Source organism: Pinus tabuliformis, chromosome 6 (genome assembly GCF_031772625.1).
Source record: "Pinus tabuliformis cultivar Carrire ecotype Pingquan chromosome 6, CPIR1, whole genome shotgun sequence".
Lineage (NCBI taxonomy): Eukaryota > Viridiplantae > Streptophyta > Pinopsida > Pinales > Pinaceae > Pinus > Pinus tabuliformis.
The window spans coordinates 720,671,344-720,693,814 of NC_142292.1; the positions used below are offsets into that span (position 1 = coordinate 720,671,344).

At 39.6% G+C, this 22,471-nt stretch overlaps 1 protein-coding gene across 1 annotated transcript in view; it reads left to right on the forward strand.

Moving 5' to 3' along the window:
* Positions 1-22,471, forward strand: part of LOC149260715 (Rubisco methyltransferase family protein) — a 111,448-nt gene that overhangs the window by 9,147 nt on the left and 79,830 nt on the right. The window contains 3 exon segments of the mRNA XM_089420968.1: positions 4,313-4,518; positions 4,717-4,803; positions 4,980-5,072. Of these exon segments, the coding sequence (XP_089277094.1) occupies positions 4,313-4,518; positions 4,717-4,803; positions 4,980-5,072 (386 nt within the window).

Here is a 22,471-nt window from a genome sequence, read left to right on the forward strand (position 1 = left end):
AGTTAGGGTTTTCGCAGTTCAGATCTGACCCTAGTAGCTCGCTTGCCAAGGTAAGAGAGCGACTGGGCAGCCATAGTCGCTCACATATCACCTCCTTTGTGCGACCAGGACCTAAAAGATGAAATCTTAGTATTCCGAAGATTTCACTTAATGGCCGCCATAGTTTTCAAAACCGGTTGGTCTAAACAGGAAACTGGTCAAACCGACCAATTCATTAGCCTTGGCCATCAAACCGATTGAAAAACCCAGTTTTTTGAGCAGTGCACCGATTTTTTGGTATGACCGACCATAAACAGACCGGTTTTCCCATAAACCGTCCGGTTCCTTCATAAACCGATCGATTTATTCCTAGGCCAGCTACGGAACCCACAAAATGTAGTTTTGTGAGTCTTGGTGCTGTTTTGAGGGAAATTTGGGGTTGTTTCCCTCCAAAACAACCCCTTTAAGAAAAACATGCCTCTCCTCTCATTTGCCTCACACATATCAACCCTAGCAACACTAGCAATCAATGGTAACGTTAAATTCTTAAAGTAAAAGTGACATTTCCTTTATTTTTCATTTTCATCATTTTACTTAAATTTTTAACATTACCATGAAATGACTCAGAATGTTTGAGAGTGGTTTCGACCTCATTGGATTTCATATGGAGAAACTAGAATTTTAGAGTTCACTTGAAATTCAATAGACTTAATGGTTTTCAGGATTTCATGGTTTGGGGCTTTGCAATGTTTCCATTTGATTCTATCATGCATGAGGGTATGAGATTCACATTTGATCAAGAGCATGAAGCCCTTTAAGAACCTCGATGTTGGTGGCATTGATTTTTGAACCTTTTTGATGTTGGTGGTATTGATTGTTGAACTCTTCTGCCATGGCCTTAAAAAGAATGTACCCTTCACTCACTCAAAGGAAACTAATTGGTTAAAGATGCTTAGCTTTTACTACCACATTATAAGGTTGAGGAGATGAACCCTTCACTCAAACCAAAATCACTAGTTAGGCATGTTAAACTTTTTCAATTTCTACCATATTATGAGGTTGAGCAATCCAAGTTTGAAGACTTTGATCGAGATTATGTTTATGTATCTCTTGCTGATGATCCCATTTTTAGTAGAGCTGAGTCAATGATGAGTTTCATGAGTGATCACGTTGATCAGTTATTTGTAGTTTTGATGTCTATTTCTGCTGCTACTACTACCACTACTGCTAAGGTTGCAAAGGAGTTTTAGGAGTCCTCAAACACTCGGCCAGGTTGTTTATGTAGCTCATGTTGATGATCCCTTGTCTAGTAGTGGTGATGAGTTTGATCATGATAAGAAGTGACCACACTGATCACTGATATGTAGACTTGTAGTAGGCCAGTGACCCCATAGCTTATAACATTGTTTTTGGACTCTAGAGGCCATTTAGAGCCTCATTGATTATGTATTCTGTTGCTGATATGTATTGCACTTGGTGCCAATTTGATATATTCACCTTTACTTGGTATATAAATGAGCAAACTTTGCATATTTTATCTCTATTGGTTTGGAATCATGGTTTTAAATCTTAAAAATGGGTTCTTTCATCAAAAACTAATTATTTCATATATATTGCTAAAGACCGGTTCATTGAGATCTAACTAGTCCCAGTTTGAAACCCGGTTTGATAGGTGGACTGGTTCGATCACCAGTTTCGGTTTTTAAAACTATGGTGACCACAAGGTTCGACAGTTGACTGCAGACAATGGTAGTTCATTACAGACTTCAGAATCAGATTTCTGAGTATAAGCATTGTTGGGTTCATTTCATGGATGTTGTAGTTGTTTTGTTGAATAGTTGCATAGATGAAGATATGGATCATTGTACTCTCTTTTGCTAAATCATTTGATGACAATCTAAGAAGAAGAAGAATTTGAAATGGTTTTCCCCATAGTGGGTTTTGCCCTGGTCTTCGACCAATCCTGGTGTCTCTATGTGTGAATGCTTTTCTTCTATTGTTCCTTTATGTTCTGCTGCATTGATGATGATGATATTGTTCTTTCTATATAGTTGCATATGCTGCTGAATAATGATGTAAATCTGAATAATGTTATGATGTTATGGGGTGAATGTAACGTGTTAATGAAGAAATGCAATTATCAAAGCAAAGAACAATATAGCCCTATGAAAAATTAACAACTTCTTTTGGGAGATGAATATATACTTTGGATGTTGAGTCACTTCAATACCCAAGTAGTATGAAGATGTCTCAAATCTATTGTCTCAAAGCCCTTCTTCAACTCTTTTTTTATGGGTGCAATATAGTTTTCATTGTTTCCTATTATCAACAAAACATCTACATAGAATACAAGATATACAATAAATTTGCCAACTTTCTCGACAAACATAGTTGCATCATCAAGATTAAAGTGTTTGAAAGTCAATTTCAGAAGATGCACAATTAACTCTTTATACCAAGCTCGCAGTGCTTGTTTTAGGCAATGTAAAGATTTTATGAGTTAACATACTTTTTGTTCTTGTTCCTGCACAACAAAACTTTCTGGCTAAGATATGAAGACATTTTTTTATCAAGTCTCCATTCAAGAAAGTAGTCTTCACATCCATTTGATGAATTTTCCATCCATCTCAAGTTGCCAAGGCAAAGAGAGGCCAGATAGTGGCCCATTTTGTTGTGGGGGCAAGGTTTCCTCATAATCAACACCTTCTTTTTGTGCAAATCCTTTTCCCATGAGCCTTGCTTTATGTCTGTCAAGCGAGCCATTTGATTTCTATTTGTCCTTGTAGACCCACTTACAGCCAATTGGTTTGGTTCCAAATGGATGGTCCACCAACTTACATGTTCCTTTATTTATGAGAGCATCATACTCATTTTGCATTGATTCTTTAAAGCAACTTCTTTAAAGCAACTTGGTTCAAAGTTAGTAGATAAATTCAATTCACAATCATATGAAACATCCATGTCATCTACATCAATTGAATCAGAATTATCTACATCATCTCCATCTTGTTTGGTGGAACCTTTGGTTCTTGTCGTTTCGACCTCATCAAGATGAACACTTTCAAGTGTTTTGATGAGCCATTTTGGGGGACCTTTCTGAGATGGTCCAAGTTGCTCCATTGATTGAGATGGGGTTGCATCAAGATTCAGCCTTCCAATCCTCTCAATCACATCACTCAAAGGGTCTTCCTGATCTGATGAAGTGAACTGAGTGGAACTTCATGAGGGGGAGATGGTGCTTCAGAAGGAGATTCTAGAGATTGATCCAAGATAGGGACCCCCCTTCAAGATGTGGAATCTCATTATCAAATTTATGATATGTCTTTACATGAGTGAATCTATCCAAACAACCAAGTTGCAACTTGCTGCTCAACAATGCTGTCAATCCTGGATGATTTAAGAAAAAATACATCTTTGGAAAGAATAAACTTCTTTTACCTCATTGTAAAGATGATATGCCTTGGTGGTATCTAAATACCCTATGACGATGTACTTCTGACTCCTTGCATCAAACTTGCTTCATTGTTTCTTGGGAAACAAGGCATTCTTTGTTCCTTGTACTTACACAGTGTTTCTTTAGTTTACAATCTTGAAAGAGGACCACTAGATATTTGACTTTGTTTTCTAAATAATTCAAACTTTTTGGCACTTTCTACATTTCTTTCACCATGTTCATGACAAACATTACAACTCTGTCCACCCTTGTGCACCTTATCCCTTCTCTCAACACTTAAACCTTTATAACGTGCTTAAGTTCCTTTGAGTACAATGCCATTTTTGCATGTTGATGCCATTTGTTAGTAAGATTTATGTCATATGTGTTATTTTATCTGTGCATCTATTAATCTGTATTTTTATATCTTTGTAGTTGCGATTATGTGTGACATTGCAATAAATAGTTTATGAGGCAATGACTCATTTGGTATTATTTTTTCCATGAGGAATATATTTATTTCTCATGGAAAAAATATGGGGAATATATATGTTTGGGTCCTCAAGGGACTGCTCAGACTCAACAACAAAAGGCTTGAAGCCATTACAACATAGCTCATCATGTCACCTATGGGAATTGAACCTGGGTGGGGAGGATAACAAAGTCCTCCAAACTACTCAAGATAAACCCAATTGATAACTCATTCTGTATCATATGTAGAAGCATATGCTTGTTACGTGCAGCATCATTTTTATCTTGTCTCTGGGATCTTTGCCGTTTCTGAATTTTGATAACTTGATAAGTCTATATTGTTTATTTGTCCACCTTTTTTTGCAAAGTATATGATTGTTTAGATCCCAAGTCGCTCATAATATGCATTTTGGTTTGTAAATTGTCTAGCGGAGTTGCTTACTACAAACAAGCTTTCAGAGTTAGCCTGCTTAGCATTATATTTGATGTATGAGAAAAAGCAAGGCAAACAGTCTTTCTGGCACTGTTTCATCCGTGAGCTTGATCGGCAGCGAGGAAGAGGGCAGCTAGCTATTGAGTCCCCACTTTTATGGTCATCAGAGGAGTTAAAATATTTTACTGGTAGTCCAATGAAGGTAGTATTTTTAGGCAGCTTAGAGTATTTCAGTGCTTAATAGGCACTTCTATTGACACAAGTGGACCTTTTTAAAGAATGAATTTTGTATTTGTTTGATGCTTCTTTTCTATTGCAGATTCAACCCCAAAAGATTCTTGGAACCTGGATAAAACAGGCATTGTTATTCACTTGGTAGGCTTCTTTGAATGTGATGCAGGAAATTGTGTTGGAAAGGAGTGCAGGCATTAAGAGAGAATATGAAGAGCTTGATACCATCTGGTTTATGGCGGGTTCATTGTTTAAGGTGGTCCTCTTTCCAGATCATTGATTTTTTTTGGCAGCTGATGTGTGAGAATGATATGAAACTGTTGTACTTGGTCACTCTGTGGACAACTATTGCAGTATGCTTTGTTTAAAGCTAAGGTAGATTTTGGCTCTTTCATTTACATATCGACAGGATTTGATTTATTTGTTTTGCAGCAATATCCCTATGACATCCCTACTGAGGCTTTTTCATTTGAAATTTTCAAGCAAGCATTTGTTGCAGTTCAGTCTTGTGTTGTGCACTTGCAGGTAGTTTATCTTAACTATTTCTGAGCCCTACATTTTATAATGACTGCATACAGCTAGAAAGAATTGTGTTAGTATTCATCAATCATTACTGAGAATGCTTTCCTGTTCTAATTTTAGCCATGGACATTCAAACCAGTGTTTAAATTACTACATTTCAATCACAATGCATATGGAATTGTTTTTACATAACTCTCCTAACCGGAACTAGGCAGTGTGGATAAGCTATACAGATAGAGAGTATCTGTGTTAGTACTATGTGGTATGTCTTACCAAGTATGCATGATGTAACTCAGTAAAAGAAAAAAAAATCTCAACAAAATAATGCATTCAAATTTCAACCACAAAATAAGTGATTTGTAGATTCCTAGGCAACCATTAAGATCTTTTTTATTAAGACCAAATATAAAAACGGTCACTACATAATTACAGGATACAACTCTATTTGGCTTTCACTATTCCATGACATAGGTGAAGCTTGCCCATATATAACAATGGTTATTATTTTTACGATTAATTAGAATTACAACAATGGTAACCCTGATCCATGCAGGTTGATATTTTCTGAAGATGAAGTGTTGTATCTTGTGATATTTTTTGAGAATTTTTTTTTACCTGAAATTATCATGATAATATTGTAATTCTTGAGATATTATCGTGAAATATCATGGAACTCGTGGATAGACCAGAATAAAGCAATTTTTTCTGGTTTTTTCTTCCTCAATTTGCAAACATAGCTAAGGGTTTGGAGTGGTGTTATCAGAACTGGACCAAAGCTGACAAAACCCTAGTAATTAATAGTAATGTTAAGCTCTTAAAGTAAAAAATGTCATTTCGTCATTTTACTTAAATTTTTAACACTATCAGTAATTGTTTCAAGGTGTTTGAGAGTGGTTCCAACACTATTGGATTTCATATGGAGAAAGTAGAATTTTAGATCCCATTCAAAATTCAGCAGACTCAACAGTTTTCAGGATTCTATGATGGGTAGGATTGCAATGTTTCCATTGGATCCTATCATGTCTAAGGGTATGGAACTCACATCTAATCAAGAGCACCAAACCCTCACGTACCTTTCAGTTGGTGGCATTAATTGTTGAACTCCTTTGTCATGACCTTAATAAAATTGTACCCTTCACTCAAGCAAAATAGTTGACTTAGCATGTTAAACTTTATCTATCTTATTTTAATGCTTAAAGGGTGGTATTCATGATGAGGATCCCATTGTAGTGAATTATTTTGATGATATGTAACTATTTCTTGCAGCATGATTATTTTTGGACTTTAGTGGCCATTTAGAGCCTCTTTGTTTATGTATTTTTGGTTTAAAGATGGATTGCATTCAATGTTATTTTGATTACAAGCACCCTTGCTATATTGTATATACATGGGAATTGGACTCTGACAAAGTGAATTGGACTTTGCAGTAGCACTAGTAGAGGATGTTAGAGTCTAGCTTCTCTTGCTTCTTCTAGAGGATATCAAAGCCCAACACTAATCTTAGGACCTTCTTCCTCTAGGGCTGTTACATTTGCTTGTAAAAGGGTAGAGGGAATCACTAGTTTATTTATCCGATTTCATTGTAGATGAATCATGATGATAAGATACGATATTATATTTTTTGATGATATTTCGAGGCTTTGGAGTTAGGACTCGGGACATGACTCAGTGTTGATGTGTGATGTACAACTAGACATCTTATACATCTTGTCTATCAGTTCTCTTTTCATATTTATGTGACAATGCATTTATTTGATGTTCTTATTGCTTTATATGTTTAGAAAATTGAAAAAAATGTATATTTTTGTATTTTTTTAAAATTTTGTCGATATTTTCAATATTTTCCTTGTTATCACCAATATTTCTTTTTTGAACCCTCGGCGATATTTTTGCTGAAACAATGTTTGCAACACTAGTCATAACATGTGCCAATATAGAGATATCCCGTTGATGCATGTGTGAGATGCATTTTATGAATAAAATATATATAAATAATATAAATATAAATAATGAGGATAATTGTAATAATGATTAGTTAATTAGTAAATAGTACTAAAGAGGCATGTCTAAATGGGACATGACCTTCCATGAAGAGGCACTGCCTAGTATATAAGTGTGCCCCTCATTCATTTGTATCATCATTCTTATTCATACATTTTAATATATATTCTTGTATCTCAAATTTCAATAGAGATCTTTATATTCCAAGTCTTCTGGAGTATTTAAACTGAAGAAAGAACTTTGTTCGTTTCATTTGGTATCAGAGAAGTTCGACCCTTTGGCCGCTTCTCCGCTGCACAAAGTTTGTTCTCTGATCCAGGTCTTTGGCCATCGAAATTCGTCAACTTTGTTGTCGTTGAAGCGTTTCGCTACAAGAATTTGGAGTTTCTCCAAATCGCCATTTACAAAAATTACTAAAAAAAATAAATAAAGAAGCCTTTAGAAAAAAAGGGAGATATAAATTAGAAAAGAGAAATCTATATATATATATATATATATATATATATATATATATATAAGGGAAAAAAAGAAAAAAGTCTCATATATTAAAAAAAATATTATATAAAAAAAGTCAAAAAGGTAATTATCAAATTGCCTACCTGCAAAAAACATAGAAAAAATTGCCTACTTGCAACCCGACTGCAGTAACGCCGAATGTCGACATACCAGCTAATGCTGTCGACGCTCGACACTTGAGCCAACACCGGTTGGCCACTTCTGCACCTTGCTCACGTCCATCTCCCCCCTGCACCACTCTCGACCATCTCACCACCGCCACTATCATAACCATATAGAAACTGTATATTTAAAAAAAATTCAGTGCAAAATTTAGTCACCTCCCTGCTGCCACTGTTTGGTCACTGTTCCGTTGAACCACCATCTTGCTCTACAATAGCAATGACTGTGCGTTCTCTATAGAAACCGTTGTGTTTTTTCCAATCAACGAATTATTGTAGTGCTGTACACTGTCGTCTATTCAATTTGTCAATTTTGCCATCGTACACCTTCTTCCGCTCCCTGTTGCCATCGTCGCTGCCCTTGCCCTTCCCACATCCATTTGCTTCCGTATGGTGCATAAAAATCCGTACATCTCCATAAAACTTATCATTACAACCATATCGAACTTTGAAAATCGCGACTGTCTAACGTACCCGTACGTCTGTGAATAAGAAAAATATTTTTGGCTTAAGTTAAATTAAATCAGGTAGCCAAATACAAGTTTTAATTAAAATCAATACAAGTTAAATTTCAGATATATTAAAAGTTTTCCCAAGGGTTAAAGTGAAAAGTATTTTAGAATGAGAAGTAACTCTTTTCGAGAATCGTGTCCTTCTGTAATGGCCACTTAAATTTAATTAAGTGCCAAATGAGAGGACTAGAAAAAGGGATTATATTTGTGCCTTTTAAAGAAAAAGAATAGTATTTGATAGTGGGTGATTTAAAAAGAAAATATTTATATAAAAGAATATTCAAAGCTAAACAAAATTATTCTATATTGAAAGAATTTTAAGAGGTTAAAAGAGTAAAGGAAAGAAGGAAGAGTTAAGAGATAAAAAAAATAGTTTAAAGGTAGTTTTAAATTACGGAGTTATAAGAGAATATAAAAATAATATTTATTAATAAGGAATCCAAGATTTTTTTTTTACAAGTATTTAAAAAAAACAAAAATAAAAATAATAATATAATATATATATATATATATATATATATTTTTAAACCCTAAAGCTCATCCTGAAAAAGAAAAATGGAGACCAGTAATGAAAGATTTCCTAAAACCTTTAGTAAATGTGTTGGTACACTATTTAAAATCAAAGGATCACTCGCAGGAAGAGATATTATAATCTCTATCAGTCCTACTGAAGAGAGTAATTATGTTAGTCCTAAATGTGCTAACCAATTAGTGATTCCTGAATCGAATATAATTGAAACAAATTTTGTTGACACAAGTGACAAACAATACGACATAAACAATCTACAACTAAGTATTGGGGATTATACTTTTATCTCGCAATTTACTGTGAAAACCTTATTTTTTGACGATAGTGACATTTTTTTGGGCTCACCCTAGATGGAAACTCTAGGGTCCTTTATCTTAAATACGAAAAATGAATTTTTGACATTTTCCCACAAAAAGAAAAAAATAGCACTACAAGATGTTACTGTGAGGAAAGAAAGAAATAGCACTACAAGATGTTATTGTGAGGCCAAATTCAGTGTCGCCAGAAGACATACTAGATATCTCAAAAGTAGTTCTTCAAGAAAGTAAAAAGGCAATACAAAACATGCAAAGAGAAGTTAACAAGATCACCACTGACAAAAATGAAGAAGTTTCTCGGCTTAAAGACCATAGTGAAAAACTACTGATGCAAATTAAGAAGCTTAAAAAGGACAAGAAGTCATTGGAAAATAAGTTACAACAACTTATTGAGAAGGAAGCATCGAATGTAGAAGTCCAAGTTGAAGAGAAAGAAATAAATTTCGATCCAATGAATATCACAACTGAAGAAGAAGACAAGCCAGTTGAAGAAAAGACACACATAGATGTTGCAACTTAGACGATGAACATCCCAAGTGAATGTTCTGTAACCAACTCAACAACATCCTCGCCATAAGAAAATAAAAAAATTGCCGGACACCTAATAACGGAAAGTCAAGCCAAAAAAGTTCCATATCGGCATACGAATCATGAGAGCAGACAACTCAATCAAGCTATGTATTTGTACCATTCAAAACAGAAACAACAAACTGATGTTCCGAAGAATATTGAAGTAAGCTTAACCCAGTCCAATGATAACAATTCATCACAAATTTCTAGTAATCAAAAGATTCCACAAAAGATTAATTTAGGATGGTTTGATCCCTTCTTAGTGCAACAATTTTGTTTGTCAATTAGAAGATCATATCAACTTGTATCAACGAAGATAATAGTGCCGAGATGAGAAGACATTCGAAACCGAAAAAGAGATGAAGCCTTTTGCATCAACACGCTTTGGGGACAAAGCTTTTTTGAGGAGGGAGGCAATGTTACGAATAAAATATATATAGATAATATAAATATAAATGATGAAGATAATTGTAATAATGATTAGTTAATTAGTAAATAATACTAAAGAGGCATGTCTAAATGGGACATGACCTTCCATGAAGAGGCACTACCTAGTATATAAGCATGCCCCTCATTCTTATTTGTATCATCATTCTTATTCATACATTTTAATATATATTCTTGTATCTCAATGGAGATCTTAATATTCCAAGTCTTCTGGAGTATTTAAACTGAAGAACGAACTTTGTTCGCTTCAATGCATTGGAACATCACATGGAAAAATTAAAAGGGACAGTGATCCTAACTGACTACATGATTGGACACTACATCTTGAATAATAGCCATGGTCTTATTGTGACCATGTAATTGTCATGCTTTTATGATAATTGAATTATAACTATGCATCAATGGATTTGTTGATTCACAAGTGGTTACATTTGCATACCAATAATTGCACAATTTCTACCTACAACATCTTTCAACCTTTAGTGCTTGATTTATTCTTGAATTAATTGGCAGGGATAAGCCTGCAACATCATTTGACCTTGTTGGTTTTTTGGCAGGAAAAAGAATATGAATTTTCTTCCACTTGCTTAAAAGTTAGTGTACGCTGTTTGTTCGACTTTCATTACTTGTATTTGCTTGGCCATAGTCAATGCAGGTGGTTATGGGTGATTGTTTACCCATCGACGTGGATGACCCCAATGAGAATTTCCTCTCTTGTTGTTTTAGCTTGCCAGCCAATATCCCTATCATGATCCAAAGATAACTAGCCTTAGATGCCTCATCCACTCTTTGGTCAGTGGTTTCTTTATCTAGCCTACTCATATGATGAAGGTGGGTCATAAGATGTGAGGTACATTAACATTTTTTGTATTCAAGTGCTTTCATTTAATGTTTAAGGGCATTCTTGTATGGATCACGGGTTGAATTGGATGATCGACAACTTTTTACTGTACACTTGTTCCCTTGCTTCACCTTGGTGATTATTAGTTGCTCCTAGTCCAGTGTGACCTTCCTTGAGGCCTTTCTTTCACAGTTTAGGAGTGGCACAAATAGGAGGCTCTAATTGATATGGCATGTTCATGGTAATCCTTACTTGACACCTTCCACCTTCCCCATTTATCCACATCCAATCTTTAGGTTGATTGCTAATGTCACTACTATTGGTTCTTTGTTTTCCTCATCCTTTAGTAGGGTGTAACATTCTCAATGGAAAACTTATAGTGATAACAAGCAATTCAACACGTGCACACATAAAATTTAAATACACAAGTAAAAACCCAAAATTTCTCCAAAAATTGCACCCAATTGAGCCATTTTATTATAATGCAACAAAATTACAATGAGAGTATGGTGTGAGTGCACCTAGTCTTGCGGCTTGCCAAAGGCAAGCTAAACAAGTCCCAGGTGATAAAATGAGATGCCCGGATGCTGAAATGTGCTCTCTCTTTTATGCCCTACGCTACCCTGGAAAGACTGCATTGCCTTCTGGAATGAAATTGCTGTTTGAAACTCTTCCAGTGCTCAGAATTTTTTTGAGAAATTAATCTTGGACTCCCCTCAATTAACCCACCAAAACCTAGAAAGGGTTTGGCCTAGTTAGGACCCCGAAATTGACCCCAATTTCTATGTGCTCCTCCATTAGTTGGTTGTTGGGTATTTTTGCCCTCCTGGAAATGGTACTGTTTTGACCCTCCAAAACGATGCTAAATGCTAGTGAAGTTCCCCTCTAGATGACTCCCCGAATTCCTAGCTCATTCCAGCCCCAAATGGCCACCCCCTCAGCTCCCACATGCAACTGAGAAGTGCCTCCTGCGTAGGCCCACACAGTCCCTTGAATGGTTTCTTTGCTACAACAAAGGCTCCCCAAAATTTGGCTGTCCCATCACCTTGAATCTTCAGCAATAAGAGGCCCAATGCTTCCCTTGTAGACTCAATAAGTTTGCTGCTCCCCCACTAGCTTCCCCAAGAAATGTGTGCTCCTCTCCCACACCCAGATTGCTGAAGAAAACCCCACGAAATGCCTGATGCAACGCTGGAATTGGCTCACAAATGATATCGATTTCCCTCCTAGGGATGACACTCAAAATCCACCGAAGCAAGGGGTGAGAAACTCGCTTGAGAATCTCATGTGCTGAACAACACTTGCAGACTTGGCTCAACAAATCAAGCGTGCTTAGTAAGTGAGTTTGTCAAAGTGTCAAAAAGTGCAAAATGAGGTTTGCTTCATCTATTTATCCTTGGGCTGCCTCCTCCTCACGTGAGACCCATAAATCGAATTCCTTCATCCCAAAAAGCACGAATTGCCTAAGGGGGGTGTATTTCCCTCTTGGGTGGCCCCCACTACCCACTAAATGTTCGATTTGCCTCTTTCTCCCTTTGTGAGTGCCTTAGCCTAAAATTGGAAGTGGGGTCCTCCAACCCACTTCTCCTAAGTCGGAAATCAAAATTATCAGAATTGAGCAAAATTGTATTCTCACCTAGCAATAATTGCTAAGCGGGAATATCATAGTCCTCCCCTCCCAATTGTTGCTTGTCCCCAAGCAATTGTAGTGCCAGATGCTGTAAGATGTGCTCACCCTCCCATGTGGCATCCTCCTTTGGCAAGTTGTTTCACCAGACAAAATACTCTCTGATAATCTTGCTCCTCAGCATTCTCTCCCTCGTCTCCAGAATGGCCTCCGACTCAAGTACTAAATGCCCCTCATCATCTAATGGGGGTAGCTCAGTGGCTGCTGTCACATGCTGTCCCAATACCTTCTTGAGGCATGAGACATGAAAAACATTATGAACCTTGCTCCTAGGTGGGAGCTCTAGCTCATATGCCACCTCTCCAATCTGCTTGACCACCTAGTAGAGCCCATAAAAACATGGTTGTAGCTTCTCGACCCCCTTGTGCTTTAGCGTGGACTGTCTATATGGCTAAAGACGCAAGAACACCAAGTCCCTGTCCTCAAAGTGCCTCTTGACCCTGTGTCTGTCTGCGTACATCTTCTGCTGGTTCTGGGTTGTCTGAAGGTTGTTTTTGACAACCTTAAGTATGTCTTGGCTCTCCTGAATCTGATCCTTGGCCTTTAGGTCCCTACTGTCTCCAAAAACAAGGACATCAAAAGACAAAGCATCATACCCATACAAAGCACCAAAATGGGACATATCGATGGACATATGATAGGTCGTGTTGTAGCAATACTCCCCCAAGTGCAACCATCTCATCCAAGCTCGTTGTTGCCCTGTCACGTAGTTCCTCAAATACCCCTCCAACCACTTGTTGACTATCTCAGTCTGCCCATCTGTCTGAGGGTGGTAGCTGGTACTAGGAGTGAGCTTAGTGCCCACCAATTTGAAGAGCTCTTGCCAAAATGCTCCCATAAAACAACTGTCCCTGTCATTGACTATGGTCTTGGGAAGACCATGCAAACAAAAACCTCCCTAAAAAACAACTCCGCAACTTGCGAAGCAAAGTACCTCGAGGGGATGGCGAAGAAATGGGCATATTTCGTCAATTTTCCCACCACCACATATATGCAATCATGACCTTGTACCATGGGTAGTCTTGTGATGAAGTCCATCGAGATGCTCTCCCATTTCCCCTTCGGAATGGGAAGTGGCTGCAGTAGTCTGGTAGGATGGGTCAACTCCCCCTTGTTCCTTTGGCAGATCTCACACTCCTGCACATGCCTCAACACGTCCCCTTTGAGGCCCTTCCCTGTGAAACGCTCTTGGACTGTCCTGCAAGTCTTTAGGAACCCTTGGTGCCCTGATAGTGGTGAACCATGTGCTGCATGGAGAATCCTCTCACTCAACTGCAATCTGGGTACTAAGATTATATGGTCCTTATAATAAATGACATCAACCATCAACCTGTAACGCTCATCTCCATGGGTACCCTCCAGGATCTCACACGCCCTCCAGTCCTTGGAGTACTCTACTAACAACTGTGCCTTCCAATCCTGACATATGCTCATGAGTGAAAGTGTCGCTGGCCTCCTGGATAGGGCATATGCCACCACATTATGCTTGCCCTTGACATACTCTATGTCAAAGTCGTAGGCCTGGATCCTACTGACCCACTTCTGCTGTTTATCATTGAGGCCCTTGTGCCCCAAAAAGTGGTGAAGGTTGTTGTGGTCAGTCTTCACTTTGAACTTGTTTCCCACCAAGTACTGTCGGAATTTGGCCAATGCATGTGTGATGGCCAACATCTCCTTGTTAGAGATCGAGTACAACCTCTCATGACTAAGGTGTGTTCGACTCTCAAAAGTTATCGGGTGGCCTCCTTGTGACAAAAATGCCTTCACCTGATGCATCACACTCCAAGGTGAAAGGATGTGTAAAATCAGGTAGTGCCAACACCGGATAGTTGCTCATCACCTCTTTGAGGTGCTCAAACGCTGCCTGTGCCCTGCTTGTCCATGCAAATGCCCCCTTCTTGATCAAATCTGTGAGAGGGGCCGCTAGCTGTGAGAAGCCCTTAACGAACTTCTTGTAATATGTGCAGAGGCCCACAAATCTCCTCAGCTCAGTCACATTCCGGGGAATTGGCCAATCTGGATGGCCATGATCTTCTCCTGATGCATCTGCACTCCATCCTCTCCATGATATGCCCCAAGTAGAGAATCTCCGTCAGCACAAATCTGTGCAACTGCTTGCGGAACATTTGGTTCATGTAAGACTAGAAGGTGGCAAGAGCGTTGGTCAACCCAAATGGCATAACCAAGAACTCGAAGTGGCCGTAGTGACATCTGAATGCTGTCTTGGGGATCTCTTGATCCCTCACTCGAATCTGGTGGTATCCCGAACGCAGATCTATCTTAAAGAAGTACTTGGCTCCTCTAAGCTCGTCCATCAGCTTGTCTATTCGGGGAATGGGGTACCGGTTCTTCAAAGTCTTCTTATTGAGGGCCCTGTAATCAATGCACATCCTCAATGTACCATCCTTCTTCTTCACCAGGACAACTGATGAAGTGAAGGGGCTAGAACTGGGCCTGATGTGCCCCAATGCCAACAACTCTTGAATGGCTCGCTCAATCTCATCCCAGTAGGCCTTGGGATGTCTGTAAGGGGTTGTGATGACTGCTTGTACCCCTGGCTCTAGCTCAATGGTGTGCTCAAACCTATTAGGTGGCTTCCCTAGTGGGATGTCCCCAAACACTGCAGGGTACCTGTCCAAAATGTCTTGAATATCTGGATGGGGTGGTTTGCGCTGGCCCCTAACCTCTGAAATCATCAACTCCACTGCCCACTCAATGTTCCCATGCCTCAAGTCGGCCTCCATTCGGTGTGTCGAGACTGTCTGCGGTGGGTATGAATGCATGCCCCTCAAGACAACCAACTTCCCATCCGGCCCCATGAACTCCATCTCCAACTTCCACTAATCAATAGTCGCTCACCCCAAAAAATAGAGCCACTGGACTCCCATCACGACGTTGGTGTTCAAAACATCCACTATGAAAAAGTGGTCAGTCATTGAGTAATTCCCCATGGTCATCGTCAAAGAGGGGACATATCGGGTACACTGCATGGTCATATCCTTTGGAACAAGGACAAAAAACCCCTCAAACTCCTCTGTAGTAATGCCCCTCCTCTGCACCATTTGTGCATCAATGAAGTTGTGGGTAGCCCCACTGTCTACCAAAACTGAGACATGCTGCCCCTGCATTGTGCCTCGGATCCTCAGGGTCAAAAATTTGGGAACCCCACGCAATGAAGCAAGTACTCCCCCAACAGGTGCGAAAGGTGCTCCCCTAGGTGGTGGTGGTGGAGGTGGTCCCCTTGCTGCATGTGGCTCGCTGTCACCCCCATCTACCTCCTGCTCTACGTCATCCTCCTGGTCACTATCAGAGAAGACCTCAATGTAATGGGCCTTGCTCATGGTGCATTTGTGGCCTGGTGCCCAAGGCTCCTGGCAGGTGAAGCATAGCTTCCTCCTCCAGAGATCTCTCCTAGTCTCCTCATCCAACTATCCATGCCCCGGGTTAGCCCTCGGTGGTGAGGCCTTGGTGTCACAGCCCCTGGGAGGAAAAGGAGCTTGGTGTGGAATCAGTGCCCTAGTCTTGGGAATTGTGTCTTGCAAATCCCAGGTACAAGGCACGACCTCCTGCAATGTGGTTGGTCTGCGAGATCTCACCAATCGACGTAAAGACTCAAGCAAATCCTCTACAAAAGTGTAGACCCTCCTAGCCTCGAACAAGTCCGACACCATCACTGATACCCTCAAGAACTCTGATATGTAATGCTTGGGGCTGCTGGTCTGTTTGAGCTCTCTAAAGTGGGCCTTTGGGTCCCTTCTGTCAAAGTGCTCCACTACCCTCTGTGTGAAATCCTTGTAAGAAGTTACGCTGGCATGTCCAAGCATAGTCAGCCCGTGGAACCACCAATTGTGGGCTTCCCCCTCTAAGTGTAAAGTAGCCATCTTGATGGTCTCTACCTCTGTTCGGTTGTGCTGGAAAAATGTGTATAGCTTCTCCACCCAAACCTTGGCTGTGCAATTGGAAGACACATCAAATGTGTGAAGGTACATCCTCCCTATGGTGCACTGTAGCTTTGTGTTCTGCATGCTGGAACCCCTGTGCCCCTGCCCTTCTCCTTCTGCTTGAGCTGGCATAAATCTCTAAAGGAGAGTGCAACTCAAAAATCATCTCCCATAGACTGCCACTCTCGGAAATAGTCTCCCATGGGCATCTTGTCGTGCCCACCCTGGTCACCTGGTCCTGAGGGCAAAAATGTGGGCAAAATGGTCCTAGTTGGCCCACTAAAAGCATGTGGGCGAGTTGCTGGTGAATGATGGTCATACTGGTTGTAAGCCCCTGAAGATTCCCCAAATAGAAATTCCCTATGCACGCTCTTGTTCTGATTCTGCTGCTTGAGTTCTTCTAACATCTCTTTCTCCCCTCTGGGCAAGTCGTTTATGGCCTTCAAGAGGCTATCAAACGTTGCCTCCTCTTTGCTCTTCGGCTCTCCCATATTTACCTCCTCCACTGCCTGCTTTGGGGTCTTAGTGTCAGGGGTGATCTCCAACTCTCTTTCCCTACTCCGGTATCTCTGCCTCCGGTAGGTCACATTCTGCTTGTCCTCCAAGGTCATAGAAATATTCCCACGACTGAGCCAAGATTAGGGATTTGATACCACTGTAATATTCTCAATGGAAAATTTACAGTGATAACAAGCAATTCAACACATGCACACATAAAATTTAAACACATAAGTAAACACCCAAAATTTCTCCAAAAATTGCACCCAGCTGAGCCATTTTATTATAATGCAATGAAAGTACAATGAGAGTATGGTGTGAGTGCACCTAGGCTTGCCAAAGGCAAGCTAAACAAGTCCCAGGTGATAAAATGAGATGCCCGGATGCTAAAATGTGCTCTCTCTTCTATGCCCTGGAAAAACCGCATTGCCTACAGGAATGAAACTGTTGTTTGACCCTCTTCCAGTGCTCAGAAAATTCCGAGAAATTAATCTCGGACTCCCCTCAAATAACCCACCAAAACCCAAAAAGGGTTTGGCCTAGTTCTGACCCCCAAAATTGACCCCAATTTCTATGTGCTCCTCCACTGGCTGGGTATTTCGGCCCTCCTAGAAATGGCATTGTTCTGACCCTCCAAAATGATGCTAAATGCTGGTGAATTTCCCCTCCAGATGACTCCCCAAATTCCCAGCTCAATCCAACCCCAAATGGCCACCCCCTCAGCTCCCACGTGCAGCCCAAAAGTGCTTCCTACGCAACCGCCGCAACCCCTTGAATGGTCTCTTTTTTACAACAAAGGCTCCCCAAAATTTGGCTATTCCATCACCCTGAATCTTCAGCAATAAGAGGCCCAATGCTTCCCCGGTAGACTCAATAAGTTTGCTGCTCCCCCACTAGCTTCCCCAAGAAATTTGTGTTCCTCTCCCATGCCCAGATTGCTGAAGAAAGCCCCATGAAATGCCTGATGCAACGCTGGAATTGGCTCACAAATGGTATCAATTTCCCTCCTTGGGCTGGCACTCGAAGTCCACCGAAGCAAGGGGTGAGAAACTCGCTTGAGAATCTTGTGTGCTGAACAACACTTGCAGACTTGGCTCAACAACTCAAGCGTGCTTGGTAAGTGAGTTTGTCAAAGTGTCAAAAAGTGCAAAATGAGGTGTGCTTCCTCTATTTATCCTTGGGCTGCCTCCTCCTCATGTGGGACCCATACATCGAATTCCTTCATCCCAAAAAGCACGAATTGCCCAAGGGGTGCGTATTTCCCTCTTGGGTGGCCCCCACAACCCACTAAGTGTTCGATTTTCCTCTTTCTCCCTATGTGAGTGCCTTCCTTAGCCAAAAATTGGAAGTGGGGTCCTCCAACCCACTTCTCCTAAGTTGGAAATCAAAATTATCAAAATTGAACAAAATTGTATTCTCACCTAACAATAATTGCTAAGCGAGAATATCACATAGGGGCCTCGAAACTTTGCCCTAAGAGAGGTGGATGCAGTAGGAAAAAAGAAAAGAGTATGAGTCATATGTTAAAATGCAAAAGGTTGGCAGGGATAAATAAAAGTGTGTCGACAAAATCCTAGCTTGAGCTCTATCCCCCACATTAACCCTCACCCAGTTCTTCGTTAAATCACAATCTTTGTAAATAAAAAGGAACATTCAAAATTAATGAATCAGTGAATTCTTATAATCCAAACTATATATGTGAAAATTAATGATGTAAAAGACACACAAGAGTGGTGGTAAAAATAGGCGAAGGAAAGGGGTAAATTAGGTCCCACAGTGGCTCCTTCTTCACATCATAACGTTTTAAGGATGTTGTAAATCTCATAGCTAGTGTAAGGTAGTGGCATCTGCCATGAAGTAAACCCCACATCATGTCATTGATCACTTACACTTATTGATTAATGGAGCAGCCTAGGAACTGTTCCTCTCCTTAGGATTGGAAGCACCTAATAGGGTAGTGTGATAACCCTCCCATATCTAAGCATGGTAACTTGTTCACAAATCATAAGCTAGGTAGACAATTGAACATGATGCTTGTGTGAAGTACTTTGATGCCTTTAACATTGAATATGGCCGACTTAGAGATACTTTTGTGGTTTGTGCACCTATGATGTTGATCTTATTTGATTATTTGAGTGTGTTGCTAGATCTTTGCTCTCGGATACATTCACCATTGCTTGAGGAATTGTATGATGCTTCTCCAATGCTTCAGAGAGGATGTCCAACTGCACTTGATGACTCCATTGGGTACTTTGACCTAGGATGTTAACCACTTATTGAGGAGTTTTGACTGTGGCTTGATAAAATATCAAACTTGATTGATGTTTAAAGATGCTCAATATATTTATCTTCTGCCATTTCTGAAGAATTTTGTGGGAAAATTTTGTGCATTCTCTTGTTCATTAGGAGTAAGAGGAGGTGAAAGTTGATAATCTATCTAAATGTTTGCTAGTCTTCTATTAGGGCTGGCAGATCTCGGGCACTGTTTTGATGATTTGAAAACCAGTGATGGTTTATTACAACTTTATTGTCATGTCACAGAGGGCTTCTTATCAGGCTCTAAGCTGCACCTTTGTGTCTAATTCTGCTATATCTTCACAACATCAAGAAGACTGAACAATAGTTGTATCACTACAAATACTGCCACTGCACGTGCAATGTTCTTATGGAGCTTTTGCTCAAGAGACTTCAGGTGAACCAAAAACACTGAAAATCAGCTATTTGTCCTTATTCAAAACTTCACTATTTTCTCTGCAGTGTTTGAGAGAGTTAAGGATGGCGTTAACTTTTTGCCACATGACAGCAGATCTTCTCTTATGGAACTTCAACGCTATAAATTAATCTGAAAACCTATGGATTCTGGAATGTATATCAAAACTTCAGATTCGAAGGAAACAAAACACTGTGTCATAGGTTCAAGATTTTAGACACTGCATATCATGAGGCTGGATCATTCCAACAGCAAACAACGATTAGATCTAAGACAATAAAGATCTGAAAATCGGAGTGGGATTCTAAACCTGCAACAGCCCAGTGGTAAATAGATAACAACTCTATGAAAATAGATATTGGAACAAATCAAGATAGCGTACAAATCTGTAACAGAACATTAGTAAAAAGAATCAGATCAGCAAAGACACTTTGCACCAGCAATCACATATCTCTCTATTTGTAGAAAAGAAGACTACATATACACACTGCCTCACAAGCTCACAATGCAAAAGCTCACCTCCTAGAGCATGCAGCTTCTCTCATTCATGACCCTACAACTATTAAATTACTCTTCTATACTCTTTACTAAAGCAAAAAAGCAAAGTACCATTGTTATAAAGTGGTGCACTATTGATTTTTTTATATAGAGTAAGATGAGGAGTGAGTTACAAGTAAGGTAAAACCCTAAACTAGGTCCACAAATGAGAATGGGTCCACAAGTAGACTGCTCCACCTTGAGAAGGTTCACTCTAACCAACTCATGTGCCCTCGAAGAGAATCTTTCTCCAATAAGGTCAAACCTCAACCCAAGAGAATGTGCCTTCCCTCAAATGGTGTGCATCACGCGTGGTTACCTGAAAACTTGTGTTGAAACTTAAGATCACGTGAGAGAGAAGGATAGGATGGAGCCACCAACAAACCAAAAATTAGGATGAACCATAAACACATCATAGAGAGAAGAGAAGATGAACCCATGAGCAAGAAAAACACAAGGTGGATGTAGGTTGGATTCATGCTTGTAGGCTGAGTCAGTCACAAGAACCAATATGATAAGGTGATACAAATGAAAAATTGAGTTATGTATATTTGTACACTACTCAAGTGAGGTGTCCCTTCAAGAAGGGGGGCATCCATTTAGGAGGGGGTTATAGCCTCACATAACATGGACACAAACTCCAAGAGGTTGACTAGCCAACCTAGTCAAATATATAAACTACTACATATAAGAGGGTGCTTAGCCCTAAATGGCCACATGCTAAGATTACCATCATTCCAACATTGCCCCTTAATCTTCACATGGGGACATGAAGAAGGATGATAAATTACAAAAGGAGGGGATATCTAGCTTGAGATGATCGAACTCAAATACATGCGTGGATGGATATATGAAGACTTAAACATCATCATAAAATTGTCCAATTCCCTAGGAAATGCTACCACTGAATTGGTAATCATCTAGAGGCACACAATATTGATTTGGCCATTTGATAAGGAAGTGGTAAAAATAGTCCCAAGTACAAGAGAGAAAAGTGAGTGGGCATACCCAATTTAGTGTGAAGTCAATTGTTGCTGGAAGAAGAGAGAGTGGGTGTGTGATTATCCAACTCAATCCAGTAGTGGACCCAATAAGTTGAAAGTGCATTGCCACCAAACTACTTATCTTTGGCGAAAAGTGTTGTTGGCCTTCTTATTCATTGGAGGGTGGGAAGACATATCCTTGCCATACTGCCACAGTGTCTTCTCTTGTCATCTTTATAGATCTTAGTTCATTCTTAAGACTTGCTATTTGACCAAGATTCTTGATAGTGAATAATTTGGATAATGCCTCATACATCTCTTGAGCAGAATCTATGTTGGATATATATGGAATGAGGTTATCCTTTATTCCATCCACCATTAGTGTCATGGCCAATATTTCTGTTTCCCTGAACTTTGCCTTTTCTGCATCACTTGACTAATTTGTAGGCTTCTTTACTTTTCCTTTGACTAAATCAAATACTTTATTCTTCTCGAGGATGAGGTCTATCCTCTTCTTCCATATCTTGTAGTTGGATGCTCCTTCTAATTTGTTTTCTCCCTTCGTTGAGTTAGACATTGTCCTTGAGGATGGTAGGCTTGACTTTTTATATGACCCTTTTGATGACCCTTATTCATACTTCTTAAAACTCCTTATTTTTCTTCAATAGGTCTTAAAGCTGCCTTTTTCCTCCTTCTTCACCTTAGCTTTGATACCATGTTAGAAAATCAGAAAGGCAGAAAGATTTTCTTTATGTTGATAATTATTTGTGATATTCTTATGTTCCTCTTTTATCTTTAGTTCATTAAGCAATTACCAAAACAATAGCACAAAGATCACAAACACTAGATGTAGGCGGACAGCCAGGGCAAAACCCCCATCTACGAGAAAACCCAATCAACAACTCTTCCTTAATAATTTCAAGAGATGATCCAAGACTTCTTGACCTAGACACAGACTTCCTCCACACCAAGTCAACCCTTTCCTTCTTCTGTAGATGATAACAACTTTGACCTAGATGCAGCAACAAAACTTCTATCCAACAGAATTTCGATCCAACAGTAGCCCAACAAAATCTTCGACCCAATAGCAACCCAACAAAATCTTCGACCCAACAGTTACCCTAGCAGAAACTTCGATCCAACAGAATCTTT